The 25,448-nt window shown below is 51.7% G+C and overlaps 1 protein-coding gene across 1 annotated transcript in view; it reads left to right on the top strand.

The window, feature by feature from the left end:
- DCHS1 (dachsous cadherin-related 1) overlaps positions 1-25,448 on the top strand; it is a 33,761-nt gene that overhangs the window by 791 nt on the left and 7,522 nt on the right. Inside the window, exons 2-13 of the mRNA XM_042957504.1 lie at positions 12,079-13,989; positions 19,704-19,892; positions 19,989-20,220; positions 20,360-20,596; positions 20,882-21,907; positions 22,116-22,309; positions 22,556-22,652; positions 22,754-22,911; positions 23,111-23,975; positions 24,068-24,307; positions 24,404-24,529; positions 25,158-25,367. Coding sequence (XP_042813438.1) covers positions 12,199-13,989; positions 19,704-19,892; positions 19,989-20,220; positions 20,360-20,596; positions 20,882-21,907; positions 22,116-22,309; positions 22,556-22,652; positions 22,754-22,911; positions 23,111-23,975; positions 24,068-24,307; positions 24,404-24,529; positions 25,158-25,367 — 5,365 coding nt within the window. The 5' untranslated portion in view covers positions 12,079-12,198. The remainder of the gene's footprint in view (positions 1-12,078; positions 13,990-19,703; positions 19,893-19,988; positions 20,221-20,359; positions 20,597-20,881; positions 21,908-22,115; positions 22,310-22,555; positions 22,653-22,753; positions 22,912-23,110; positions 23,976-24,067; positions 24,308-24,403; positions 24,530-25,157; positions 25,368-25,448) is intronic.

The following is a 25,448-nucleotide window of genomic DNA, read 5'->3' as shown; positions in this document are numbered from 1 at the left end:
AGTCAGTGTGGTGTGGGTTGGGCCTGCAGCCATGGGGTCATAGGCCAGAAAAATATTGTTACTTATGTCAACTCCCCAAATACCCACAGGGGACACAGTCATAGCCCTACTCAACCCACAAGGGACACAATCCTAGGCAACACACACCCACCAGAGATACCTTCACAGCCATCACATACCCCCAGGAAGTACTGTCAGAGCCAACACACACGCAGATGATGCTCTCAGGACAACACACACCCACAAGAGAATTGGTGCAGCCAACACATCCCCACAAGATCATGGTCAAGGCCAACACGTACCATGGGAGACACACTATTACTGCCAACATCTCCTTGTAGACACTGTCACAGCCATGCACATCCACTGGAAACAGTCACAGCCAACCCATCATCTAGGTTATACTTCATCAGAGCTGCCTGTACATAGCAGGTGTTCCAGAGTCCTGACACTGACAGGACGCTGTGTTGCAATGGCCCTTACCACACACCCACTGGAACAACCCCTGCTTTTTGGTGACATGAATATACCAGGAGTGAGCTGTCCCAATTGCTAAACAAGCTCCCATTAACTTACGATGCTCTCACTCCTCCTCCATAGACCCCTAGGCTCAACGTCTTGTTCCCTGAAAACTGGGGACCTGGATCAGTCTTCCCTTCATCCTATAGCCTGCCTTGATTTGAAGTGTCCTTCTAATACCCCAGCCTCACAGCTTCTTGAGCTCCTTAGCTCCTGTTATCTCCTTCTTCCCTCCCGGGACCACTTTGTAGAACTGGTCCATCTCTAACATTGTAAACCCCTCCTTTCCACTCTCTGCGCACAGCCTCCTGTGTCCTTCCAGCTCTCAGATGCCCTCACTCCCATTATACTTACTCTTCAACCTCATAATGGCCTCTTGCCCTTGACCTCTTTGCTTTTTCCTCATCTGCCCCTTTCTGGCTTTGTGCTTTCCTTCCAGTATACACACCCGGGACTATTCCTTCAGACACTCCTTGGCCACTCTTTGTCTCATTGTCCTTGAGCCCACCCATCCCACAAAGTCTCAACCCAAATTCTCAACCACACCAAGTAATGCTTCTATAAATTCATGCTTCTATAAATTCCACCCTCAACTGGCCCTCCATAAATAAGTAAAGGAAATTTTTTCTATTTTCTTCATACCCCTTAACCTCACATCCCTCAGCCCATTGTTTTCAGATTAGTCAATCCACTGGTTTATTCATTCAGCAAACCCATATTAAGTACCTGCCCTGTGCCAGGCAGTGTGGTTGGTGTGGCATTACAAGGGTGAATGAAATGGACATGGTCGTTGCCCTCACGGAGCTTACAGGCTATCTGGTGAGTGCTGTGCCACGGTAGCACACAGCAAGGAAAGCTGAGAGAATATAGGGATGTCAGAAGAGGCTTTCTGGAGGAAATGACGTTTAAGCTTAAGCTCAATGGATAAATAGGGAGTCAGCCAAGCAAAGGAGAGGTGGAGATGAGGTAGACTGGGTGGAAAATATTCAAAACCATGGGAGCAAACATGGAAAAGCCCACTTGCAAGAAGTATTTTATGTCCAAGAGGTAAAGCAATCCAGTGAGCCTGGCACTAATAGTATGTTGTGAGGAGAGGTGAGAAAGTCTGGGAGAGGTGGAGAGACAGCTAGTCAGATCATGTGGTTCTTGTAGGTCACAGGAAAAAGATTATCTAACCCCAAAATAATGGAAAGTCTCCTAATGTTTTGAAGCTACAGTGTGATATGATTAGATCTGGTTTAGAACTACCAAGTCTGACAGCGTGGAGACTGAAGGGAGGGATCTGTAAAGGAGGATCGTTGGCTGTTGCAGGAAGCAGGAGAGGAGGACACTGGCCTGAACTGGAATGGTAGCAGCAGAGAGGGAGAAAGTAGATGGTTTCAAGAGTTGTGTAGGCAGCAGGGTCAGCAGGGCTCAGCGGTGGGATGGATGTAGAGGTGAAGGGGAGGGAGGCAGTAAGAGTAGACAATCTGGTCTGTTCACTCACTGAGAAAAGTGAGGCCATCCAATTTGAATTTCCTCAGCCTTCTGCCTCCACCCTCAAATTTTATCTGCATTCCCCTCAATCTTTTCTTTTTTTTTTTTTTTTTTTCCTATGAAGAGGTGTCTCTTCTGTTTAAGACTACTTCACCCATCCCCTCCTGCCTCCATGGGGACATCACTCCCCTAATTATCCTGTGTCTTATTCATTCTCCAGTTTCTCCCTTTGTACCCATTCCTCCTGCGAGCATACACAGAGCCTCCAGTCTCCTGTGCCTCCCTTAAGCCTGTAGTCCCCAATGAGCTAAGAGACCCTCTCATGTTGCTTCACTGTGAAAGGGTCTTCTGCATGGAGCTGTTCCCACTTCCTCACTTCCCCTTTACTCTTGCCCCTCCAGGGTCATGGCTCTCCCTAAGAGAAAGTGACCTCTCATCTGCCAAATCTAGAGGTTCTTTTCAAAAGTCCTCAACTGCCTGACCCCTTGGCGTGGTCTGACATTGTTGACCATTCTTTTCTCTTTGAGTCATTCTTGTCTTATGGCTTCTGAGCCACCATTTTATTCTGTCCACATTTAGTGAGGTCTCAAGTGCCAACCACAATGCCAGGTGATGGGAATATTATGAGAGAAGACACTATTCATACACTCAGGAAGTTTAAACCTCAGTGGAAGAGCCAGGCAGATAAACAGATGATTACAATATGATGGGGTCCATGAATCTCTCTCCCGAGCTCCTCCTTGCTGTTCCTTCTCAGTCTGCTTTGGAGAGCCCCTAAATGTTACTGTTCCTTAGGGTTCTGGTTTGGACCTTCTTATTGTCTCACTGTATACACTCCTCTAGGTGATCCATCTCATTCATTTCCAGGGCTTTAATTATCATCTCTATAGGCTGATGACTCCCAAATGTCTACTTTTTCCGGACCTCTCTTCTGACCTCCAGACCTCCATATCTACTTCCTACCTGGTCTTTGCTATACAGCTCAGAAGCACCTAAATGTCCAAACCTGAACTCATCATTCCTTCCCCCCACCACCACTGTCTGCACTGAGTTATCAAGCTACACATCCAGAAGTCAACTTCAGCCAATGCCTTGCCTTTGCCATCTGTCTTTCTCCAACCCAGAAAGTCACTGGAACCTGCTGGTCCTACCTCCTTTCCAGCGCTCTCTGGCATCCCATCCCCTTTGCTCCATGGCTTCAGCTACTGCCCTCACCTCATTGTCTGTTCACAAAAATTACTACAAGAGCCTCCTAACTTGTCTCCCTAGACTTCTACTCTTCCTCTTCCAGGCCATTCTTTTCAATGCAGCAAGAGGGATCTCTCTAAAGTGCAAATCCTGCCGTGCACTCCCTGCTCAGTATTCTGCAATGTTTTTCCATTATCTTGGGTGAATTCTCCACTTTAATGAGGCTCATGAGATCCCTCACGATCTGACTCCCCTCGGCCTTCCCAGTCTCATCATCTGTGTCATTTCCCTACCTTCCTCACATTCCAGGTTCTAGCCATATTGAATTCCTTGTAGTTCCTCAAAGACATGGCACTCTGCCAAGCTTCTGGCCCTTTGCACATACTGTTCTCTGCCCTAAAAGCCCTTTACTCCCCTCTTCTTATGGCTAGCCCCTTCCCATCCTCAGATCTAGTCTCAAACCCCACCTTTCCTGACTTTACTGTGCAGGCTTGGGATCCTCTTGTCTGACTGTTGTCATTGCCTCTTCCCTGTTCTGTCTCTCTGACTGGGCTGGGGCCTCTTGATGGCAGGGTTGCATATTATATATTTTCATCTCCCTGGGACCCTTCACATTCACATTAATGGCAATGAACAAATGCATGAATAAATGAAGCCGCTTACTGCGTATACCTCATCCTCATTCACTCTTTAGAAGATTGACATCTGGTCTCAGCTGCCCACACAATCGAGACATTTCCACACGTACCCACTTGTCCCACTGGAGACATTGCCACTCCTCTCCCCCACAAACTGTCCTTCCTCACCCTATGTTCTCCTCCTCTCTGCCCTTCACATGGGCTTCTCTTTTCCTGGATCTTCTTCCTCTCCCTCTCTGTACTTGATTTCTCTTTCATTCAGTTGGCAAATATTTAAGAAGCACCAGAAATTTGCAGATACAAATATATTGCTCCAGGTGCCTATTGGGGTTCCTGTAAGGAGAGGAAGATGAGGAAGCTGTGACCTGCCATCAGGCCACAAGGCACGATAGTGCCCACCATCTGCTCCACTCCAGCAAGCCCCCTTCCTGGGAGGTGCCATAGGCTGCTCCTCCCTCCACCACCCCTCACACACCCCCACTGTGGGTCCTCCCAAATCCTGGCACCCTTGGCCCTGCCCCTCCCCATATCAGGTGCCCAGACACCTGTGTGTGCCCTCTTCCTATTCCCTATCCTTCCTGTGGTAACAGAAGCAACTGGACTCTCTGATGCCCTGAGACCTGCAAGCAAAAGCCCCTCCCAGGAGTTCATGCTGCTGGATCCTATTTTCTTCCTGGCTTCCCTCTGCCTGCCCCTTACTTCAGCTCTACAGTCCATGTTTCCTCGGTAACCCTCTGACTCCCAGGCATTTTCAACTACTGACACTTGGGAGGGACTACTACTCAGTTCCTATGTCCACTGGTGAGAGGGTACCTCCTCCCACTGGTCTGCTTGGAACCCCCAAGCCTGGGTCAGGATGCCCCTCTGTGTTCACTTGGCACACTAGAATGTCCTTGTTTATGTTTGTCTCTCTAGGCTGCTCATGGAAGGAGCTAGACTGCATCTCCCATTTGGTTGGTGAGGAAGGAGGAGGAGAAGAAGGAAAGGGAGGAAGGAGAGGGTGTGGGTGTGGGTTGGTTCTGAGTGCTTCCGGGGGGATGTGACGGCTGTGAAGTTATTCCTTGTGGATGTGTGTTGCCAAGGACTGTGTCCTTTGTGGGTTGAGTAGAGCTGACCTTCCAGCCCCACCATTTACCACCTTAGCTTCTCTGAGCTCCCCTTTCCTCAGGTGAAAATGGAGGCAACATTCAGAGAGTTGCTTGAGAATTTAGAAAGAAAACAACTGGTAAGTGTTGAACGGTTAACTTAGTTTACTTCCAACATCTCAGTTCTTCTACTGTGTTCCCCTGACCCTCAACCTCTCACTTCCCTAAACTTGTTCTTTCCTCTTGACATCTCTGGGTTGTTTTCACCTTCTTTTCTTGCTCCAGCCTCACTGGCCTCCTCTGCAACCCAGACTATCAGGGTCATCCCTTGCTGCCCATCACCACCAGCCCTTGCCCTCTCACCCTGCCATGCCTGTCCCAGATCATGTCTCCCTACCTGTGGACACCATGAAGGCAGGGACTCTGTCTGTCCAAGTCACTGCTATATCTCTACTGCTTAGGATGATGGTTGGCCCGTTGTAGGTCTTCAATAGATATTTGTTGAATAAATCTATTAATGAATCATTTCACATGCATGCCCTGGGCCAGCTTCTCCCCATTTTTTCTTTGTCTTCTAGAGACCTCCAAGCATCCTCTGGCCCCTTCTCCTGTCTCACCACCTGACTCCATGCCCACCTGACCCTCTACTTGGACTGGCATTTCCTCATCACAGATCTCCTCCTCTAACCCACCTTGTGCACCCTGTAAGAATTATTCTCTTATAGCAGAATTCTGCTTGTTCTCCTTCCCTGTTGTGTTGCCTTGCCCTTCATTAGAGCATTCCAAGCCTTCCAGCAGAGAAGCAATATAAGGTAACGAAACACTAACTTTGGAGTCCATCAGAGCTGTGTTCCACATCTCTCTGCCACCCACTCTGACCCTCAGTTTCCTCATCTGTGAAATAACACTTATCCCAGAGTTGTCGTGTGTGTCTGGCACACAAGAGCAGCTGATATTTATTCAGCCTTCACTGTATGCCAGACGATGTGCTAAGTTTTTGGTTACATTCTTTCATTTAACTCTTGTGTCAACCATATAAAATGGACACTTTAATCCCCTCATTACCAAGGAGGAAACTAAGAAAGGTTGAACAATTCACCCAGGACTACACTGTAAGTGGCAGAGTCAGAATTTGCACTGAAGTCTGTCTCACAGCAGAGCCAATCTTCTTAATTATGCTTGGGCACTTACAAAACACATACTGTGTGCCAGACACTGTTCTAACAGCAAACACAGTGTAGGAAGTGCTATTATTGTCTCTACTTTATAAATGAAGAACTGGAAGCTCAGAGAAATTGAGTGGCTTTCCCAGGGTCACAAAGCTAGTAAGTGTGAAGCTGGGCAAAAAACATTTGGTTTGGCCCCAGAGTCCACGTTTTCACCACTATCCTGTCCTGCCCTACTGTGATATATTGCCTCCCTATCGTAGAAGTGCAGTGTGTATTGATGAATCAATCTATGCTGTGTTGTTGAGTTGTTTAGTTGATTTATTCTTTATCATTTCCCACTGCAGGAGGCTTGCACCCTTCAGACTCTCCTGAAACTATTCTCTCCAGATCTCTAGTGAATTCCTTACTGATAAAATCAATGGCCACTTCTCAGCCCTCGTCTTGCATGAAGTCTCAGCAGCCCTGGACACTATTGATCCCTCCCTTCTTGTTGAAATATTTCCTCCCTTAACTTCTGTGATACTGCCTCCTCTTCTTCTTCTCTGAGAAGAATAAAGGTCTCCTCAGTCTGCCCCTTAAATATGACTACTCCTCAGGGTTCTATGCTAGACCCTCTTCTTCCTCTGCACATCCTAGCTGATGGGTCTCCAAGCCCATGGTTTTCACCTACCCCTGATTTGTCCAAATCCCTGTCTCCAACCCAGACCTCTCTCCTCCAGACCTGCAAATCCAATTGTGTCTGGGACATCACCATGTGGGGATCCCAATGGGCACCTGAAAAATGGCTTCTCCTCGGTGGTATCCTAATGGCACCACTTTAGTAACCAGGCCAGAACCCTGGGATCAGTCTAGACCCTTCCATTCCCTCACCCTTCCTGACGCATCAGTGGCCAAGTTTTAACCAACTTCACCTCCGTTATCTGTGTCTTCTGCTACTGACCTGGGCTGTCACAGACACCTCATACCTGGTCTCTCTCCTCCCATATGTTCTCTTCTTCAGGCCTCCATTGTCTTGCCCGCACTCCCTCCCTTCAGCTCCCCTGCCATTTCTTCCTTTCTTCATCTTTCCCTTCTCTCTGCATCCTAGGCAGCATGGAGTGCATAGTCTTGAGATCAAATTGGGGCTGTGTTAACTCAGAAAAGTTGTTTCACACTGAGGAAGGCAGGACACCTTCCTCACAGGGTTGTTTTGATTAAATGGGGGTATGTCTGTGAACTACCTGGCATAGAGCCCAGCACACCATTAAAGTTCAGAAAAGGGACTTTTCCTCTGCTTGTGTCTGTCCCCAGCCTCTCTGAAGTGGCTCCCAGGAACCAGTCCTCAGGAGGAACACAACCCTCCCATGAGTTTTCTCAGGGATATCCTGGGAAGCCAGTTTGTCAACCTTCTCCTTCCTCCCTTCCTCACCCTCCTCTCCTCTCTGCCCTCCAACACAGCTCTGTCTCCCACCTCTGTTTACCTCCCCCACCTCTCCAGGCTAGCTGTGTCCACTCTGACTTAGCTCCCCCCTCTGTAGTAACTGCACTCGCCCTCTCCTTTGCCCTTTGCCACATGTGCTCTCTCCTTTGTCACACTGGCTTACTTTCTCTCAGTCTTGCCCCAGCCATCCCCACCAGCATTCTCACATCCCTTCCTGTCCCCGTTATGCCTAGCCCTCCCTTTGCTCACCAAGGTTACTCTCTTCCTCCATGATTTCTACGCCAATCTGCCTTTCTAGTCCCCCCCTCACTCTGTTGTCTTTCTGGTCCCTGCCCCTCCCTGGCCCTAGGACAGGAAGTTGAGGGAGGAGGCCTGGGCGGTGCCAGCTCCCCCAGCCTGCTTCCCTTCGGTACCTCGGCCACTCCTCTACTTCCTTCTGGAGCACCCCCTTCCTTTATGGTCCCCCTACTCCTCCCCCAACCCACCTCTCTTTCCTCTCCCATGTTCCCCCTGCTCCCAGGTCCTGTAGACACACAGGCTGTGGTGGGGGGGAGGATTGACATCACATCGCAGGCCCCAATGAACAGCCTCGCCCCTCCCCCTCCTAATGAGAACCAGCTGTGGTTCCAGAGGCCCAGATGTGGGGCTAGAGAGGGAGAGTGGGATGGAGCCAGAGGACAGAGCAACAGGACCAAGACACTGAGGGCATGCAGCAAGGCAGAACTTGGTGGGAGAGGACAAGTGACCGATCTGGGGGAAGAAAGAAGACAGGTCTGGGCAGGAGACAGGTGGACTACTGAGGCCAGATCTGGGGGAAGGGACAGGACAGACCTGGAGAAGGAAAGAGACAGGAACAGGGAGGAGGAGCCAGTCCTGGGGAAGAGGCACTGAAAAGCACCGGACAGATGGGGAGATGGTGCTGAGAGGAGAGTTGGAGACAGGATGAGACAGTCTCTGGAGAGAGTCTGGAGTGCGAGTTTGGAACTGGAAGTCCTGGAGCAGGAAGTGATGAGGCACAGTCCAGACAGAGGCCCCAGGGACCTAAAGGTCACAGCTGCAGCCACAGAGCTGACCACGAGTGCCCCGGCAGCATGTGCGAGAGCATGCCTGTGTGTGGGTGGGTCTGCGAGTGTATGCGTGCATGCCTGCCGGTGTGTCTGCACACGTGAAAGTGTGCCTGTCTGTGTACCTGGTTGGGATGTGTATGTGAATGTGTCCGTGTGTATATTGTGGGGGGATATCATGCAAACATGCCTGCCCGTGTGAGGCTGGAAAGAAAGTGTCTTTCTGTGTGTACAAAAGCAGGCCTGTATGTGTCTTTGTATGCCTGCATGTGTATGTGGGCGGGGGTAGGTTCCATGGGAATGAATATGCCCATCTGTGTGTGTAAAAACACGCTTCTCTGTGAGGGGGGGTGTATCTGCATATGTGCACTGGCTGTGTATATGTCAACGTAGCCCCTGTCCAAATATGTATGAGTGTGTTGAACGTGCCTATCTGTATGTGAGTCTGTGTAGCTGGCTGTACATGGGTCTGTGACTGTGAGTATGCACCTTTCTGTGCCCATTGTGAGATTATACTGGGTGTGTTTGCAATGGACAGGAACCCAGGTTATACAGGTTAGGATAAGGGGCAAGTGCCTGGGCCTGAATGCCTCCTCTTTCAAGGCTGATGATTCACCTGAGCTTTTATCTCATACCACTCATACATCCTTTCATTCAGAAAACATATTGATCACAAACTATGTACCATGCTCCGTGCTACACACAACGGTGAATAAGATACAATCCTAGCCTCTCACATAGCTGACATCCTGTCTCTGGGTGGGGAGACAGAGAATTACAATACAGTAATAAATACATCGGCCTCACTGTCCATTATCTTCTCTCCCCATCCACCATAACTGCTTTCTCTCCACTGACTGATTAAATAAATACAACCAACTCTTAACCCTTGATCCCTAACCCAGTCTCTAGGCCCAGATCCCTGACCTGGGCCCCTGGGCCAACCCTGTGCACTCACCCTCTCCGCTCTCTGAGTCAGACCTATGTTCACTCACTTCCTTTTTCTGAATTCCTCCGACCTATTATCCAATGTGGCAGTTCCATGAGCTCCTCAGACTTGAGTCCCCAAGGAGAGTGCACACAGAGCAGCCCAGAACTCTGAAGCCAGGATGAAGGGATCCATCAGAGATGGTGTTGAGAGGTGCTGAGAAAGCAGCTTCCAGATGCCCGGCTCTGAGCTCCTTGCTTCCATTGCCTCTAATTCTCACAGAATCATCTGGATTAGGAAAATAACTCAAACTTCAGAATCCCTACTGTTTTTATTGCCTCACACAGGTGGGAGGGATGGGGAATGGAAGTGTAAGTGAGAGGTCAGAAACTCCCTTGGGAGGACAGGAAGTCCTAAAGCAGAGCTAATACATAAAAACCTGAGGACACACTTCTGTAGCCACAGGACTGACCTTGGTGCCTCAGGGGCACAGGCTCACGTGTGTTTGTGTATGTCATCTGAGTTGGCATGTCCATGGACATGCTGTGTCAGCACATGAGTGTGGTGGTGTAGAATTATAAGGCTCTGACCTTGCACTCAGCATTGATTGCCTGCTCAACTATGCTGGACAGAGTCCAACTAAGACCCTGAAGTTGCTGCCCTCAAGGAGCCTGTAATTCAGGGCTGCTATGCAGTTTATTGCCAGTGTGCACCTAGAGCAGTGAGAGCCCAGAGGCTCTGATGGTACGATGGGCTCTGCAGGTAGGGGGAGAGAGACGTCATAGAAGATTCCACAGAAGACAGGACATTGGAATTGGATCTTGAAGACTGAATAGGAGATGGCCACTTGGAGAGGACTTTTAAAGGATATCACAAGACGAGAGAGCTGTGCATACAGGGCGAAGAGTGGGGATGGCTTTAGTGTTGGGATGCAGGGTGTGGTGGAAGAAAGTAAAGGTAGGGCGCACTGGAGAGGTGGCAGGCTCAGATCAGGAAGCTATATATTAAGGACACTGTACTTTATCTTTTAGGCTAGAGGTTGCCTATGAACTCCCCGAAACTGCAGACACAGTTTGCATGTATGTGTATGTGCATTTTTTTTTCTGGAGAGGAGCAGCAGTTTTTTGCCGTCAGTAATGAGGAACCCATGGAAGCCTCTCTTCAGGAGTGATTTGGTTAAAGCTGCATGGATAGCTCTGGTCAGGTGGAGATGGGTCAAAAGGTCCAAGCCAGGAGGCAGGGGGAGCAGTAAGTAAGGGGCTGCTGTAGGAATCAAAAGGACAGATGACTGTGTTCAGACTAGGTCAGCAGCTGCAAAGCAAGAGGAAAGGGCAGACTTGAGACATATCTTATTGAGATGGTCAGGTGTTGATGACTAACTAGAAATCAGACTGAAAAAAAGCAAAGAAGCAAGAAGAGCTGCTGAGTGGTTGTACTGTTCACAGGAAGGAGAGTGAAGGAAGAAAATCAGCTTGAGGTGAAGGTTAGGGATATGGTGTTCTACAGCTCTCTCTGTAGGCCTGGAATCCACAGCCACATATTCTGTATGATCCATTTGGCCAAATCTCACTGGTTCTTCAAAGGCCCCTTCCTCTGGGCTTCCACAGCACCTCATATGCCATCTGACACAGCACTAGTTACTAGTGTGTCTCCCTATCTAGACTGGGACCTGCCTGGGAACAAGACCGTGCTCTTTCTTTCTTCCTTGGGACCAGCACAGTGCCAAGCTTATAGCGGGTTAATTCTTGAATATATCACCTACACACTGATCTAATCCATCCTTCACCCTTAAAGCAAGTTAGCTCCCTAAAAACACAATCTGTAGGAAGGAAGGAGGGAGGGAGGGATGAAGAGGATTTTTAGGGTGGTGAAACTACTCTGCATTAATACTATAATGCATGTTGTTATATATGTCCATTATACACATATACATTATACATTTGTCCAAACCTATACAATGCACAACACACGGCTGAGTGTCCGACTCTTGATTTCAGTTCAGGGCATGATCCCAGGGTCATGGGATTGAGCCCCGCATCAGGCTCCAGCCTGCTTAAGATTCTCTGTGCCTCTCACTCTGTGCCTCTCCCCTGCTTGTGCTCTTTCTCTCTCTAAAATAATCAATCGATTAAATAAAATAAAATAGGAAAGTCTTCAACATATTTAAATGCTGATAGAAGTCTCCAAAAGGTGATGATTGAAGGTGAGGTTACCAAAAACACATGGTTATTGAGGTATTAGTCCTGAATGAGAAGAAAAATAAGAAAGGATTGGCCATATTTTTAAGTCCAGAGATGAAAGGAAGGGAGTCCAAGGGCATTGAGACCTGGACAATAGGAACAAAACAGTCTGCTGGGGGAGGGGGGTTAGGGTGGGATGGCAAGCTGCCAGGGAAAGACTGGAGCGGGTCCTGAGGAGTTCTGAAACAGGCACTTCTTGGACTCAAGATGGGTGTGCAACAGCACAAATGCCCTACGGCCAGGCTGAGCATGCCTCAGTCTTGCTGTGGCTTAGGTCCCAGTCTCCCTGGACCATTGATTCCGTTCCCCACCTCCCCAATCATGACTTTTTTCCTTCTGCTTTTCTCCCAGGTCAGGGAGCCTGAGCTGGAGCCAGGGCCCAAGCTGGACCTGATCCAAAACCTGAGATCAAGCTGGGCCCAGAGCCTGACCCAGAGCTGGAGCCCAAGTCACAACTGGATCGCCCCTGTCATGCAGAAGGAGCGGGGCATTGCGCCTTCCTGCACTGGCATGCAGAGCTCCAGGCACCTCCCCCTGCTACCACTGCTGCTGCTGCTGCTGCTGGGAGCCAGAGTGTCAGGCGCCTGGGGTCAGGCCGGGAGCTTGGACCTACAGATTGATGAGGAGCAACCGGCAGGCACATTGATTGGGGACATCAGTGCAGGGCTTCCACCAGGCACAGCAGCACCTCCCATGTACTTCATCTCCGCCCAAGAGGGCAGCGGGGTGGGCACAGACCTGGCCATCGATGAACACAGTGGAGTGGTCCGTACAGCCCGTGTCTTGGATCGTGAGCGGCGAGATCGCTACCGATTCACCGCAGTGACTCCTGACGGTGCCACCGTAGAAGTTACTGTGCGAGTGGCTGACATCAATGACCATGCTCCAGCCTTCCCGCAGGCTCGGGCTGCCCTGCAGATACCTGAGCATACAGCTCTTAGCACCCGCTACCCGCTGGAGCCTGCTCGTGATGCAGATGCTGGCCGCCTAGGAACCCAGGGCTATGCACTATCTGGTGATGGGGCTGGAGAGACCTTCCAGCTGGAGACACGTCCTGGTCCAGATGGGGCCCCAGTGCCAGAACTGGTAGTTACTGGGGAGCTGGACCGAGAGAACCGCTCACACTATATGCTGCAACTGGAGGCCTATGACGGCGGTTCACCCCCGAGGAGGGCCCAGGCCCTGCTGGATGTGACACTGCTGGACATCAATGACCATGCCCCAGCTTTCAATCAGAGCCGCTATCACGCTGTGGTGTCTGAGAGCCTAGCCCCTGGCAGTCCTGTCTTGCAGGTGTATGCATCTGATGCCGATGCTGGTGCCAATGGGGCTGTGACTTATGAGATCAACCGGAGGCAGAGCGAGGGTGATGGACCCTTCTCCATTGACGCACACACGGGACTGCTGCGGCTGGAGCGGCCACTGGACTTTGAGCAACGGCGGGTCCATGAACTGGTGGTGCAGGCGCGGGATGGCGGGGCTCACCCTGAGCTAGGCTCAGCCTTTGTGACTGTGCACGTGCGAGATGCCAATGACAATCAGCCCTCCATGACTGTCATCTTCCTGAGTGCAGATGGCTCCCCACGAGTGTCTGAGGCTGCCCCACCTGGCCAGCTCGTTGCTCGCATCTCTGTGTCAGACCCAGATGATGGTGACTTTGCTCATGTCAACGTTTCCCTGGAGGGTGGAGAGGGCCATTTTGCCCTAAGCACTCAGGACAGTGTCATCTACCTGGTGTGCGTAGCTAGGCAGCTGGATCGGGAGGAGAGGGATGCCTATAACTTGCGGGTTACTGCCACAGACTCAGGCTCACCCCCACTGCGGGCCGAGGCTACCTTTGTGCTGCATGTCACTGATGTCAATGATAATGCACCTACCTTTGACCGTCAGCTCTACCGACCTGAGCCCCTTCCTGAAGTTGCACTGCCTGGCAGCTTTGTGGTGCGAGTGACAGCCCGGGATCCTGATCAGGGCACTAATGGTCAGGTCACCTATAGCCTGGCCCCTGGAGCTCACACCCGCTGGTTCTCCATCGACCCCACATCAGGCATTATTACCACGGCTGCCTCGCTGGACTATGAATTGGAACCTCAGCCACAGCTGATTGTGGTGGCCACAGATGGGGGCTTGCCTCCTCTCGCCTCCTCCGCCACAGTCAGTGTGGCCCTGCAAGATGTGAATGATAATGAGCCCCAGTTCCAGAGGACTTTCTACAATGCCTCACTGCCTGAGGGCACCCAGCCTGGAACCTGTTTCCTGCAGGTGGGTAAGTCCTGCCCACAGCAGGATGTTGCTGTGGGCAGGAATGGATGAAAGGGTCACAGGGGACCTCAGAACAGAAACCAAGCCTTGCAGGTGCATCTGTTTATGGTGACTTATGTCAGAGGGTTTGGTCCTATCCTGTGAGCTCCAAAGTCTGTGCAGAGGGTGAGGGCTAACGACAAGATGAGAAAGCAGGGTTTGAGAGCTGGGCCAGGTGAGGCAGTTGAGAGAATTAAGATTGGATCAAGAGAAAAAGTGTCCTGTGGTGTCAAGAAGTGAGAGAAACTCTATCAAATCTCAAAGCTGTTCTGAAAGGCAGAGATGGAGATTCTGTACACCCATGTGGTTCCTGTTCCCTAAGGGGATGCCAGTATTTATGGAGCCCTTGTCCAGTGCTGGGCTCTGCTGGAAGAAATCCCCATCTGTCTCCCTGGAGCTGAGCCTTGATGAGACATTTGGGCTCAGGCACAAGATAACAAGAAGTATTAATGAGATCCCAATATCCAGAGCAGGAAGGCCTCTCACAGGAGGAGGTGAGAGCCCTGGACAGACTCTGGAAGCCATAGAGTGCTTGTGAGTCAGGCCTGGAGGAGACAGAGGGGGCATGAAACTAAAGAGGCAGGCCAAGGCCAGATTGCAGAAGTCCTTGGACACCAAGCCATGAGGTAAGATTAGGACTTTACTTGGAAGGCAAAGGAGGTCACTGAACTTCTTTGAGCCAGAAGAGGGTGTGATCATATTATGTTTTTTTAAATATTTTTTTATTTGTTTTGAGAGAGAGAGAGAGAGAGATCAGGGAAGGAGAAGAGAGAGAGAGAGAGAGAGAGAGAGAGAGAGAGAGAATCCCAAACAGGGATTCCCCACTATCAGTGCAGAGCCCGACAGGGGGCTTGAATCCATGTACCATGAGATCATGACCTGAGCTGAAACCAAGAGTCGATACTTAACTGACTGAGCCACGCAGGCCCCATTGTTTTTGTTTTTTAAAGACTACTTTTTGGGAGCAATTTTAGATCCACAGCAAAATTGAGTTGAGAGCAAAGATTTCAAATATACTCTCTGTCCCCATTCATATACCCTCCCCGACCAGAGTGGTTCATTTGTTACAACTGATGAACGTACATTGACACATTATCACCCCAAATCCCCAAAAATGGTTTACATTAGGGTTTACTCCTGGTGTTGTACACTGTATATGTTTGGACAAACGTATAATGTATATGTGTATAATGGACATATATAACAACATGCATTATAGTATTAATGCAGAGTAGTTTCACCACCCTAAAAATCCTCTTCATCCCTCCCTCCCTCCTTCCTTCCTACAGATTGTGTTTTTAGGGAGCTAACTTGCTTTAAGGGTGAAGGATGGATTAGATCAGTGTGTAGGTGATATATTCAAGAATTAACCCGCTATAAGCTTGGCACTGTGCTGGTCCCAAGGAAGAAAGAAAGAGCACGGTCTTGTTCCCAGGCAGGTCCCAGTCTAGATAGGGAGACACACTAGTAACTAGTGCTGTGTCAGATGGCATATGAGGTGCTGTGGAAGCCCAGAGGAAGGGGCCTTTGAAGAACCAGTGAGACTTGGCCGAATGGATCATACAGAATATGTGGCTGTGGATTCCAGGCCTACAGAGAGAGCTGCAGAACACTGTGACGTGTTCAGGTGACTGCATTGTTCAGGTTGGCCCCAATTGTGCTGATAAGAGTTGCAGAGAGATGAGACAAAATAGTAGACAGGGACCAGATTGCAAGCTTTGACTTTGTTTTAAAAATCATAGGGGGCCAAAGAGGGGCTGTAAGCAAATCTGGTATGCTTTTTGAAATGATTGCTTTGGCTGCATCATGGAATATGGAGTATGCAAGAGAGGAAACAGGAGGTAGCGAGGCCTCTTAGGAGACTAGTGCTTGAAGTCTTTACATCTCAGAAGTCCACCAGACCCTTGCGCATCTTCTCAGGGCCTAGACTTCAGGCCAGTGCCTAGACCCAGCTGACGCCTTGCCTCTGGCCAGACTCTGGGTATTTGCCTGCCTGCTGATGTCCAGCTCCCACCCACTCTCCCATGTGTTTACTCTCCCTCTTGGCCTCGGACCAATGGGTGATGACTTCCAAACTTTTTCCTCCTCATTAGTGCCTGAAGCAAGAGGGTAACTCTCCAAGGGGTTTCCTGGAGTTTTTACTATTCATAACTATAGGGAGGTGGGAGTTAAAAATGATCACCAAGTGTTCATACCTGTTCATATCTGAATATTAAGACAAGAAGTCTTAATATTCAATTCACTCAATATACATTTATCAAATATCTACCATGTGCAAGTCATTGCATTAGGGACACAGAATACAGTCGTGAATGAGTCATTCACCCCGCCCCCTGCTTCATGGAGTTTATAGTCTAGAGTGGAGATTCATGTGCAAAGAAGTAGTTGTACTGCAATAAGAAAACCTCCATGATGGGGTCTTATGTGAGGTAGACAGGCAGTGTGAATGCATCCCAAAAGAGGTGAGCCTCAAGCTGAGACTTACAGGATGAGCAGCAGTTGGTGAGGAGACCAGACAGTGGGGAGTGTAGGGCGGTGGTCCAGGCACAAGTGACACACGTGCACAGAGCAGTGGGAGAGCCTGACTTGTTCAGGGGCCTACAAGTGGCTCAGTGTCTCTGGAGGTTAAGGTTTGGGATGGGAGACTGGGACGGAGACTGTGCAGGTAGGCCAGACAGTGAGGAGTCAAGCCAAGCCAAAGGGTTTGAGCACTTTTCTTTGGAGAACATTAAAGATTTTCAAGTGGAAGGGTAATATGATCATAGTTGCTTTCTCAAAAGATCCTTTTGGTAGTCAGTATAGAACAGCGGTTCACAACTGGGCATGGTTTTGCCCTCTGGAGGGGACATCAGGCTATGTCTACAGACATTTCATTCTGACACATGAATGTCACAAGTGGTGTGATGCTACTGACATCTAGCGCACAGAGGCCAGGGATGCTGTCAAACATCCTGCAATGCACAGGACAGCACACAACAAAGGATTATCTGATCCAAAATGCCAGTTGTGCCAAGGATGAGAAGTCCTGGTGTAGAAGATGGATTGGAGGCTCAGGCCCCTATGAGAAGGGAATCACAATAGTCCAGGGGAAAGATGGCTCAGGCCTAAATCAGGACAGTGATAATGGTGATGGAGAGGAATAGACAAATAGGAGAGATAATGAGGATTTACTTAGTCCCTAGTTGATTGATATACCGGGAGAGAAAAAGGGAAGAACAGATTTCTGGCTTGAGCAACTGCCTGGATGGAAGAGTCATTAGAGAGGGGTTGGAATGATCATGAGTTTAGTTTTAGACACATTGGATTTAAGGTGCCACTTGGGACATCCAAGTGGAGATATTGAGCAGGCATCGATGTGCAGGTTTGGAGCTCAGAGGAGTGGTCCAGGTCAAAGTGCAGATGATGGTCAAAGCCACAGAAATGGAAGAGAAGGTCCTGAGGGAGCATGTCGAGTGAGAAGGCCAGGGAGAGATCCCAGGGAGCAAGTGTGTGAGAACAGTCAGGGAAAGGGGAGGCGGAGGAGTCTGTGGAGGGGGAGGCAGCAGAAGGAGAAGTGGGAGACACCTGGGAGGGAGGTCAGGGTGGGGTGGATGCAGTAAGTTTGTGGTCTGCTAGGAACTTCAGAAAATTCACAGATAAGGGTGTTTACTTCCTCCTTGAAGTAGTGCATTCGATGAGAGCTAAAGGCGGGTGGGGATTAAAGGAGAGATAAGTGGGAGAGGGGGCTGACCAAGATTGGGCTGGGACGCAGGGCTGAGCGCCTGTTGAGAAGAGAAACTGCATTTGCAGTGGAGCCTCTGAGCTGGAGCTGCACAGGCTGGGAAATTCACTTCTGCCTTGGTCATTTCCAGTCAGTGGCCTCTATGCCTTTTGGGGTCACTTCCTGACAACTTCCCCTGACCACTATTTATTGCTTTCTTCCTGCAGGGAGTCAGAGGGCAAAGGTCTTTAACAGGTTCTGGAGATGATGCAGCAGCTGTGCTGCAGCCCGCCTGGATTGATGCAGGGGGATGTTTGTCTCCTGGGATATCTGGGCCCACAGCCACAGTAAAGAGTTAGAGCAGGAGCTGTTTTCCAGGGTTCAGCCATGGCAGGGTCTCTCCGGAGGGTAAACAGTGCCACAAATCACTTCTGTCAAGGGCCTGGGCAACAATCAGAAGTCCTTGGCTAGCCTCCTTTCTGAGGAGCATTTTCTGGCTACGAAAAGGGAACTCTCCAGCTTCCTCTTACAGCATACCGTGACCCTAAGACCCTTGTACACACAGAGAATACTTTGTCACAGGCTACAGCAGTCAACACCAGCTAACACACTGTTGGGGGTCTAATGTGCACCCAATGTATAAAACTTAGTTTGAAGGAAGTTTTTGTTGTAAGGGCAATCAGAATATCTGTTTGCTCATTCAACAAATATATATAGAGTACCTACTGTGTGCCTGGCCCTGTCCTAGGCTCAGAAGCTTTTGGAATGGTGTCTCCTGCTGCTCTGCTTCTGAAATGTTCAGAGGCTCCTGACATTGGTGTGCAATAGTTTACCTTTTCCTGAGCCAGTCTAGGAGATGCCCAAGAATTAACCAGGAAAGCCTTCCCCTACTTCTTGGTTTTGTGGAGCCTCCTGGACATAATGCCCTTGATGCCCCATGGACTTGCAATTCTCCCTCTCTCACTTCCAACAAGGTTGGCTTGAGAGGCAGTGGATGCCACAGGTGCGTGAGCCACATCCATAAATCCACAGAGCAGACCCCAATCCCTCCAGCGATTAGATTCCAGTATCAATCAAACCCTGCTCTGGAATGGCCAAACTCCAGAAAACGCAGGGCTAGAACATCAGTCCCAGTAGGTGCATCAGTCAGCTAGTTCTCTACTCAGAGTGATTATGAGACTTGGTGATGGTTATTAACTCCCTGTGACCCATCTGGAATTTGCAGTCATAGCCCAAGCACTCTCCTTTGTCAGTGCAGTTAGACCTCATCGTTTGCAGATTCTGCATTTGTGAATTTGCAGACTCTCTAAAATTTATTTCTAACCCCCAAAACAATACTTAGGGAGCTTTTGCAGACATTTCTGGACACGTGCAGAATGATGAAAAATTCAAGTGGCCTGATGTGCACATTCCAAGCAATGCTCTGCCTTCATATTTCAGCTCATACTGTAAACAAGGGTCCTTTTTGTGGTCTATTTGGTGCCACATTTTTTGCATTTTTGTCCTCTTTGTTTGGTGATTTTGCTGTTTAAAATGGTCCCCAAGTGTAGTGCTGAAGTGCTGTCTGGTGTTCCTAAGCACAGGAGGGCTGTGATGTGCCTTATGAAGAAAATTAGTATGTTAGATAAGCTTCATTCAGATATGACTTATAGTGCCATTGGCCATGAATTCAGTGTTAATGAATCAACAATATATATTACATAGGTGTCTTTAAACAGAAACATGCATAAAACAAGGCTATGTATTGACCAGCTGACAAAAATGTTGTGATCAGAGGCTCACAGGATCCTAAACGAGGTGGTGAGGTTTGAGATGTAGTTGGGTTTTGGCCCATGTCCTATTAGTCCCCTGTATGTGTCCACCATCCAAAGACCCTGGCTCCCAGTTGGCCCAGGGCCTGCTTCTTCTAATTGCCACTTAACTCTGGCTCTTCTGGTCAACAAGATGGACATCACTCACCCCAGCCTCTCCCCAGGTGACAGCCACAGATGCAGACAGTGGCCCATTTGGCCTCCTCTCCTATTCCTTGGGTGCTGGACTTGGGGCCTCAGGGTCTCCCCCATTCCGCATTGATGCACAGAGTGGTGATGTGTGCACGACCCGGATCCTAGACCGAGACCAGGGGCCCTCGAGCTTCGACTTCACAGTGACAGCTGTGGATGGGGTGAGTGGGCAGACCATGGGTAGGCTGGGTGTTGGAATAGGGCATTCACCAGAGCCAGACAAGGTCCACCTGACTTATGGCTGCATGTCTCCCTAGGGAGGCCTCAAGTCCATGGTATACGTGAAGGTGTTTGTGTCAGACGAGAATGACAACCCACCTCAGTTTTATCCACGGGAGTATGCTGCCAGTCTGAGTGCCCAGAGTACACCAGGCACAGCTGTGCTGAGGGTGCGTGCCCATGACCCTGATCAGGGGCCCCACGGGCGACTCTCCTACTACATCCTGGCTGGCAATAACCCCCCACTCTTTGCCTTGGACGAGCACTCAGGTGAGGATCCTCCCATTCCCAGGCCTTGCCCCCGGACCCCTCTCCCCACCTGCTTACATGAAGTATTGCCCCCTCTCCCATAACCTTTTTACTTCTATTCTGTTTCCTTATACGTCAGTGCTTCTATCCCTTCTCCCAGGGCTGTTGACAGTAGCCTGGCCCTTGGCCAGACGGGCCAACTCTGTGGTGCAGCTGGAGATTGGGGCCCAGGATGGAGGTGGCCTGCAGGCAGAGCCCAGTGCCCGAGTCAACATCAGCATTGTGCCTGGAACCCCTGTACCACCTGTATTTGAGCAACTACAGTATGTCTTTTCCGTGCCAGAGGATGTTGCGCCAGGCACCAGTGTCGGCGTAGTCCAGGCACGCAACCCACCAGGTATCATTTATCATTACACCCATTTGGTGCTGTACCCAGACACACCAACATAACCCATCTCAAAGTACCCTAGAGTATCACAGCACAGATAACACGCAGGTTACAACCCCAGCACCTCCCTGGGCACAGTGCAGGCCCTCTGCTTCATCCCCAGGCACATGAATGTCCCAGTAGTTTGAAAGACACAGGTGTGGACAGTGCTTCTCCCTCCTTGGGATCAGAGTCTGGGCCCCAACTCGTTAGATGCCTCCCATCTCTTTCCTGACTCCTCTCTCCTCTCCTCAGGTCGCTTGGGGTCTGTGACCCTTGCCTTATCAGGTGGGGATCCCCGAGGACTCTTCTCTTTAGATGGGGCCTCGGGGCTGTTACAAACACTTCGCCCTCTGGACCGGGAGCTGCTGGGACCGGTGCTGGAGCTGGAGGTGCGGGCAGGCAGTGGAGTGCCCCCAGCTTTTTCAATGGCTCGGGTGCGTGTGCTGCTGGATGATGTGAATGACAACTCCCCTGCCTTCCCTGCACCTGAAGACACAGTGTTGCTGCCACCAAGCACTGCCCCAGGGACCCCCATCTATACACTTCGGGCTCTGGACCCTGATGCAGGCGTTAACGGTCGAGTCACCTTTACCCTGCTAGCTGGGGGTGGTGGGGCCTTCACTGTGGACCCCACGACAGGCCATGTACGGCTTATGAGACCTCTGGGGCCTCCAGGGGGGCCAGCGCATGAGCTGGAGCTGGAGGCCCGGGATGGAGGCTCCCCACCCCGCACCAGCCACTTCCGACTACGGGTAGTGGTACAAGACTCGGCGACCCGTGGGCTGGCTCCTCATTTTGACAGCCCCATCTACCGTGTGGACCTGCCCTCAGGCACCACCCCTGGAACTCAGGTCCTGCAAGTGCAAGCTCAAGCCCCAGATGGGGGCCCCATCACTTATCACCTTGCAGCAGATGGGCCAAGTAGCCCCTTTGGCCTGGAACCACAGAGTGGTTGGCTATGGGTGCGAGCAGCACTGGACCGTGAGGCCCAGGAGTTGTACACACTGAAGGTAATGGCAGTGTCTGGGTCCAAAGCTGAGTTGGGACAGCAGACAGGCACAGCCACCGTGAGGGTCAGCATCCTCAACCAGAATGACCACAGTCCCCGCTTGTCTGAGGAGCCCACCTTCCTGGCTGTGGCTGAGAACCAGCCCCCAGGGACCAGCGTGGGCCGGGTCTTTGCCACTGACCGAGACTCAGGACCCAACGGACGTCTGACCTACAGCCTGCGACAGCTGTCAGAAGACAGCAAGGCCTTCCGCATCCACCCCCAGACTGGTGAGCACTGGGGCCCAAATTCTGAGATCTCATAGCCTCATCCTCAGACTGGTGAATACCCAGACAGAATTCCCAGACCCCTGCCAAGAGGACCAGGACTCAGCCTGGACTTTCACCCTGGCATTCCCTCCCACACTCCCTAAACCCCAGCTTCTCAGCTGCAGGCCTCAGGCTGTGCCCATACATGACCCTTATCCTGCACTCCCAGGAGAAATGACCACACTCCAAACCCTGGACCGAGAGCGGCAGAGCAGCTACCAGCTCCTGGTGCAGGTGCAGGATGGGGGGAACCCTCCCCGTAGTACCACAGGCACCGTGCACATCGCAGTGCTTGACCTCAACGACAACAGCCCTACCTTCCTGCAGGCTTCAGGGGCTGCTGGCGGCGGCCTTCCTATACAGGTATGTGAAGTGGCAGGACCCTGCCCTGAAGAAGTGTGAGAGGCAATGGGGTGGGGGATCATCTCCCCACAGAGCTGTAGGTGTAGATCAGAGAGACTGGCTCTTGGAACAGGTGTGAGAGCAGAAAAGGGGCTCTGCCTGCATTCAGGTGAGGGGAACTTGACTCTGAGATGTCTCAGGTGAGGGAAACTTGACTCAAGAACACAAGGAAGGACACAGCTGTAGGTGAACTGTGTGTCCCCACAGGTACCAGATCGAGTGCCTCCAGGAACACTGGTGACGACTCTGCAGGCCAAAGATCCAGACGAGGGGGAGAATGGCACCATCCTGTACACACTAACTGGTATGGTGGGGGAGACGTGGAGAGAAGGGAGTTGGTGGGTGATGGCATGACCTCCCCAGCTCTGGGACTCATGCCCTCACCCTTCCTATACCTGTCCCCAGGTCCTGGCTCAGAGCTCTTCTCTCTGCACCCTCACTTGGGGGAGCTGCTCACTGCTGCACCCCTGATCCGAGCAGAGCGGCCGCACTATGTCCTGACTTTGAGCGCTCACGACCAAGGCAGCCCCCCTAGGAGCTCCAGCCTCCAGCTGCTGGTGCAAGTAAGGCTGCTCTTCCTTAAATCTGTTTACTTCTCCTTGGCCACCACTATGAGCTCCCTCCAAGAGCCACGCTTTCATGGAGTCCTTGTGCCCTCTAGTCAGGCTACTCCTACTGCCCTACCAGCTACCCAGCAGGCCAGCCCAGACCCCTTTAACTTGGCTCCCCTTGATTCTGTTCTTCCTCCTCTGTCCACAACAGGTGCTTCCATCAGTTCGCTCGGCTGAGCCCCCACCGGATCCCTCAGAGCCAGACCCAGCGGCTCCGGTGCCCGTCGTGCTGACGGTGACAGCAGCGGAGGGGATGCAGCCCGGATCCCTGTTGGGTTCCGTGGCGTCGCCAGAGCTGGCGGGGGTGGGCGCACTCACCTACACTCTGGTGGGCGGCGCCGACCCGGAGGGCACCTTCGCGCTGGACGCGGCCTCAGGGCGCTTGTACTTGGCCCGGCCCCTGGACTTTGAGGCAGGCCTGGCGTGGCGCGCTCTCACTGTGCGCGCTGAGGGCCCGGGAGGCGCGGGCGCGCGGCTGCTGCGCGTGCAGGTGCGCGTGCAGGACGAGAACGAGCACGCGCCAGCCTTTGCGCGCGACCCGCTGGCGCTGGCGCTGCCGGAGAATCCGGATCCTGGCGCGGCGCTGTACACCTTCCGCGCCTCGGACGCCGACGGCCCGGGTCCTAACAGCGATGTTCGCTACCGTCTGCTGCGCCAGGAGCCGCCCGTGCCTGCGCTGCGCTTGGACGCGCGCACCGGGGCGCTCAGCGCACCGCGAGGCTTGGACCGGGAGACCACACCTGCCCTGCTGCTGCTCGTGGAAGCCACCGACAGGCCCGCCAACGCCAGCCGCCGCCGCGCAACGCGCGTTTCTGCGCGCGTCTTTGTCACGGATGAGAATGACAACGCGCCGGTGTTCGCCTCCCCTTCACGTGTGCGCATTCCCGAGGATCAGCCGCCCGGGCCCGCGGCGCTGCACGTGGTAGCGCGGGACCCGGACCTGGGCGAGGCCGCACGCGTGTCCTATCGCCTGGCAGCTGGTGGGGACGGCTACTTCCGGCTACATTCCAGCACCGGTGAGTTGGGCGCAGAGATTGGGACGAGGGAGGGTGCTGATTTGGAGGGAATGTTGAGGTTTGCTTCCAACCTGCCCTACCCGCTCACCTAGGAGCGCTGTCGGTGGTGCGGTCCCTGGACCGCGAACAGCGAGCTGAGCACGTACTGACGGTGGTGGCCTCCGACCACGGCTCCCCTCCGCGCTCAGCCACGCAGCTCCTGACTGTCAGTGTTGCTGACGTCAACGACGAGGCACCCGCTTTCCAGCAGCAAGAGTACAGCGTCCTCTTGCGTGAGAACAGCCCGCCTGGCACTTCTCTGCTCACTCTGCGGGCGACCGACCCAGACCTGGGTAAGACCTGAGGGGATGAGTGGAGAGAGGTACATCTGGAAGGAAAAGGTGTATTTACACGCTGACCCCCCCCCCCTCCTTGCTGCCCTTCTTCAGGGGCCAATGGGCAAGTGACTTATGGAGGCATCTCTGGCGAAAGCTTCTCCCTGGACCCAGAGACTGGAGTTCTCACAACTCTTCGGGCCCTGGACCGGGAAGAACAGGAGGAGATCAACTTAACAGGTACACACTGACAGGACCCCAAAAGCCTGAGGTGTTATAAACAGCCAGTGTTACATGGGTAGATGCTCCAAAGTACCTTCTAGAAGCTTCCACCTATTACAGCACAGCTTGTTATATTTTTGGATCATCTTGGGGCAGATTGCGAGGTGATCTGACTATTAGACTGTCCCCATTGTCATCACACGAAGTCTCAAATACATAATGTCACAGCTGTGCTCTTTAGGATTCCCTCAGATTATACTGTGGCCATTTAACAGAGAAACCTATTGATTGTACCAGAGAGGTTAGGTGATTTGTGCAAGCTAACACAGCTTGGAAGTGGTAGAACTGGGACTTGAACCCACGTTTTTGATATCTCACTTAGTGCCTTTTCTGTCACACTACTACCCATCCAAGATACATCTTGCATGCACTAAGTTTGGGAGATTAGAAGGAAAAAAACATCTTCTGACTTGTATATTTATGTGTGCATGTATATGTGTAGGCACCCATGTGCTTGCAGAGTGTGGAGAGATGGACATTTTCTGGCTCATATATACACCTGGTGAACATGTGTGAACGATGTGTGGTATGGGTTTCTCCATGGGATGGGAGCAGGCTAGATCTCATTGATTTTGCTTCCCCACAGTGTATGCCCGAGACAGGGGCTCGCCCCCACTCTTGACCCATGTCACAGTGCGGGTGGCCGTGGAGGATGAGAATGACCATGCCCCAACCTTTGGGAGTGCCCACCTCTCCCTGGAGGTGCCCGAGGGCCAGGACCCCCAGACCCTTACTGTGCTGCGGGCCTCTGACCCAGATGTGGGAGCCAACGGGCAGCTGCAGTACCGCATCCTGGGTGAGAACTGTCCCACACCCACTCATCCGGCACCCACTTGCCCAGTTCTACTCCTTGTTGGCTTATGTCAGCCACAGTGTG

The sequence above is a fragment of the Panthera tigris genome, chromosome D1, assembly GCF_018350195.1.
Source record: "Panthera tigris isolate Pti1 chromosome D1, P.tigris_Pti1_mat1.1, whole genome shotgun sequence".
Lineage (NCBI taxonomy): Eukaryota > Metazoa > Chordata > Mammalia > Carnivora > Felidae > Panthera > Panthera tigris.
Note: the sequence above shows the minus strand (reverse complement) of the source record. Positions and strands in the feature narration are given on the sequence as shown.